Raw genomic sequence first — 3,788 nt, 5'->3', positions numbered from 1 at the left:
CGTGCGAGCAACAGTGTACCATCCCTCCGGAGTGAATACATCGATTTTTCGACCTCTCGATTCTATCGCAGAGTGAACGCTGTCACACTCCATCTCTGAATGACCTGACTCCATGAATTTCTGATTGATGACCTCAATAGACAAATCCCTTACAGCACGGAGAAACATCGCAGAAACTATCGAGTTTCTATTTTGACCAGTGGCGGTATCAGAGTAGAAGGTTATCTCCTTAACTTCCGGCTTTAATTCTGAAACAAGTTTCCATAGACATGTGGCAGTCTCCGAAGATCCTTTCGCACCTTCTCCTTCATGCCACATATAATTGGTTGCTTCAGAAGTTCCGAGGTTATAGATTGTGAAATTAAATGTCTTTAATTTTCTTTTATAGTATAACTGACCGATTTGTAGACTGGGAGATAGTAGAATTTTTTCCATATCCATCGTAAAAGAAATGAAGCTATGGTCAGTCTTTGCTCTTGTTTTGTCTTATTCCTTGTGAAGTCTGGCTTCATCTTTTCTTGTTAGGTGTAGATTGTATTCATCTATAATTTTATCTTTATCATTTGGGAGCATATTTTTCACCTGTGTACAGTAATCGCATTGGTCTTTTTTTGGCTTGTAGAATCCATAATTGAACTCTGATGTAAAAATGTGCTTGTAAAAACTTGCCTTTTCAGCTTGCACATTTTTTTCGTTACAAAATTGTACGTAATACAGGTACAACCTATTTTCACTTAAACCAGATTGTAGGTACTGCCTTTTAGTGCTGCTCCTACAGTAGTGGGAGGCCACGACTGTAAGTGATTTTATGTGCTCTCTTATAACATTTTTGACTTTCTCTGTTTTTTTGTTTGGTGGTTCCTTTTTACCACGCCGGTCTGACTCTGTAGTGCCTTCTGGCGTCTTCTTTGATAGTGCCGTCCGAACTTTTTGAGCAGAAATATTTAGTGTGGCCAAAAAAACTGTTTTGCACACTTGGATTTTGTTTCCATCTACAGTTAAGCTGAAAGCTAATGTGTTATTTCGTCTAGATTCTGCTTCACCTTGATATCGCCTTTTCACGGGCATACTTGACACACATTTTGCAATAAAACTCCACCTTAGTTGTTCACATTCCATTTTTAGGTATTCTTCGAGTACTTTCTTTCTGTTTTCGTGGGATATTTTATCATTGCATTTATAATGACATTTGCAGTTGACTGGTGTCAGCGTTTTAGCAGGTATTTTCCTTCCAGCTCGGTTCTCGAATTCTTTTCCCATCATTCTTAGATTTTTCTGCTTGTTTCTTTTCCAATCTTTTGGGTTTCTTTTGCGTTTTCTAGTCGAGCTCTCTTCAGTAGTTACAGCAACATTTTCATTGGTTTGTGTCCGACTCAACACTCTTCTCGTTTCTAGAGAACACGGTTCGTCGTCTTTGTCGCTGTTAAAGACATAACATGACGATCATGAAGACTGTGATGTCTCCTGAATAGTATGTGATACGCTAGGCTCTTGGTTTACAAATGATTAGTCTGAATCTGCTCCTTTTGAACCTTCTGTAAAGTCAGTCACTGTTTCGCGTTGTTCTGGGTCTGAAAATCAAATGCTGGTCTTAGTAATGTTAATGGCATAATAGGGAACAAATTATAGTTATTGAAATGAGCTTTCCACTTACTCTGAAAGTCCTCGTTTCGCTCTGACAAAACATTCTGCAATACTGTGAAGTCAGTTACTGTTTCACATTGTTCTGGGCCTGAAAATCAACGCTAGTCTTAGTAATGTTAATTAATGTTAATAGCATAGTACTGAACGAACTATAGGTATTGAAATGAGCTTTCAACTTACTCTGAAAGTCCTCGTTTCGTTCTGGTAGAACATTCTGCAATACTGTGAAGTTAGTTACTGTCTCACTTTGTTCTGGATCTGAAAATCAACGCTAGTCTTACTAATGTTAATGGCGTAGTACTGATTAAACTATAGATTTGAAATGAGCTGTCAACTTACTCTGAAAATCCTGGTTTCGTTCTGGCAGAACATTCTGCAATACTGTGAAGTTAGTTACTGTCTCAATTTGTTCTGGATCTGAAAATGAAACGCTAGTCTTAGTAATGTTAATGGCATAATACTGAACGAACTATAGGTATTGAAATGAACTTTCAACTTACTCTGAAAGTCCTCGTTTCGTTCTGGTAGAACATTCTGCAATACTGTGAAGTTAGTTACTGTCTCACTTTGTTCTGGGTCTGAAAATCAACGCTAGTCTTAATAATGTTAATGACATAGTACTTATTAAACTATAGATTTGAAATGAGCTGTCAACTTACTCTGAAAATCCTGGTTTCGTTCTGGCAGAACATTCTGCAATACTGTGAAGTTAGTTACTGTCTCACTTTGTTCTGGATCTGAAAATGAAACGCTAGTCTTAGTAATGTTAATGGCATAGTACTGAACGACCTATAGGTAGGTATTGAAATGAACTTTCAACTTATTCTGAAAGTCCTCGTTTCGTTCTGGTAGAACATTCTGCAATACTGTGAAGTTAGTTACTGTCTCACTTTGTTCTGGGTCTGAAAATCAACGCTAGTCTTAGTAATGTTAATGGCGTAGTACTGATTAAACTATAGATTTGAAATGAGCTGTCAACTTACTCTGAAAATCCTCGTTTCGTTCTGGCAGAACATTCTGCAATACTGTGAAGTTAGTTACTGTCTCACTTTGTTCTGGATCTGAAAATGAAACGCTAGTCTTAGTAATGTTAATGGAATAGTACTGAACGAACTATAGGTATTGAAATGAACTTTCAACATACTCTGAAAGTCCTCGTTTCGCTCTGACAGAACATTCTGCAATACTGTGAAGTCAGTTACTCTTTCACTTTGTTCTGGGCCTGAAAATCAATTACTGGCTTTAGTAGTGTAATTTATACAGCTATAGTAGACATTAAAATTATTTTACAATGTAACAATAAAGTCCCTTTTCGGAAGTCGTAAAATGATTGATTTCCTATGTACGCAGTTTATTGAAACGTGAATGACTTTATTAGTATGTAGCTTTTTTAAGTTCATCGTTTTTATTAAATTTTTTCAACATTTGTAAATAAAATGCGAATTTTTCAAAAATACACGTTCCTTATTATCATGCTGTTTATTTTGCTTAAATGATATGCAATGTGTAGACAAAGATTTCATATATCAAAATTAATCATCAAGTCATTTCATTTGCTTAAAGATCCAAGCCGGTTCTGTGGTCCTCTTTCTTCACCCCCCGTTCCGCCGATAGACAAATTGTGATTCATTGTAAAAATAATTTTAATGTGTACTATAGAATAGATCTTCGTAATAATTAAGAAACCAGAGTTTCCATATTTTTTTATTGATTTAGGAAATAAAAGAGCTACTTACCAGGAACATTTTCTTGTCGTGATAAAGCTGCTTCAACCATTTTTTTCACACGAGATGACCTAATGATACTTGCGCCAGATCTATGCCATGTTGAACTGTTATTCATGTTTTATTCTTGTTTTTGAAAACCAAAACTTACAACTTGTAGTAAAACTTAATATAGATACGAAAAACAGACTGCTCACTACTCACTCTACATAAAATAGCATTCAACTAACAGTTAAAAATTTGTCAGTCAGTGTAAGAGCCGTTTTACATGACCGAGATTTACTTCGAAAATTATTTCAAGAATAATGACGAAAATTTATGTAGTAAATTTATAAAATTTTTCCATTGTTCCTTGTTTTACACCTACAGTTAAATCTTAACATAATTGTTGTGAAACGCATGCGTAGTGTGTAATATGAC

The 3,788-nt window shown here is 35.6% G+C and overlaps 1 protein-coding gene across 1 annotated transcript; it reads right to left on the bottom strand.

Moving 5' to 3' along the window:
• Positions 1-1,506: 1,506 nt before the first annotated feature.
• On the bottom strand, positions 1,507-3,581 carry LOC126885425 (uncharacterized). Its single transcript, XM_050651995.1, has 8 exons — positions 3,381-3,581; positions 2,789-2,866; positions 2,304-2,381; positions 2,145-2,222; positions 1,984-2,061; positions 1,825-1,902; positions 1,655-1,732; positions 1,507-1,571 (listed from the first exon to the last, which is right to left on the bottom strand). Exons 1-8 carry the CDS (start codon positions 3,484-3,486, stop codon positions 1,507-1,509), a joined length of 639 nt encoding a protein of 212 aa, XP_050507952.1. The 5' UTR covers positions 3,487-3,581.
• Positions 3,582-3,788: the final 207 nt, after the last annotated feature.

Source organism: Diabrotica virgifera, chromosome 5, assembly GCF_917563875.1.
Source record: "Diabrotica virgifera virgifera chromosome 5, PGI_DIABVI_V3a".
Taxonomy (NCBI): Eukaryota; Metazoa; Arthropoda; class Insecta; order Coleoptera; family Chrysomelidae; genus Diabrotica; species Diabrotica virgifera.
Note: the sequence above shows the minus strand (reverse complement) of the source record. Positions and strands in the feature narration are given on the sequence as shown.

What these genes read in the sequence shown, in the direction of transcription:
- LOC126885425 (XM_050651995.1), bottom strand. Translation starts at nt 3,486, where the DNA reads ATGAATAACAGTTCAACATGGCATAGATCTGGCGCAAGTATCATTAGG. An exon ending in GCGAAACGAGGACTTTCAGA is followed by an intron (nt 2,382 to 2,788) that starts GTATGTTGAAAG and finishes TTTCATTTTCAG; the next exon opens with ATCCAGAACAAAGTGAGACA. An exon ending in GCGAAACGAGGACTTTCAGA is followed by an intron (nt 1,572 to 1,654) that starts GTAAGTGGAAAG and finishes TTTGATTTTCAG; the next exon opens with ACCCAGAACAACGCGAAACA.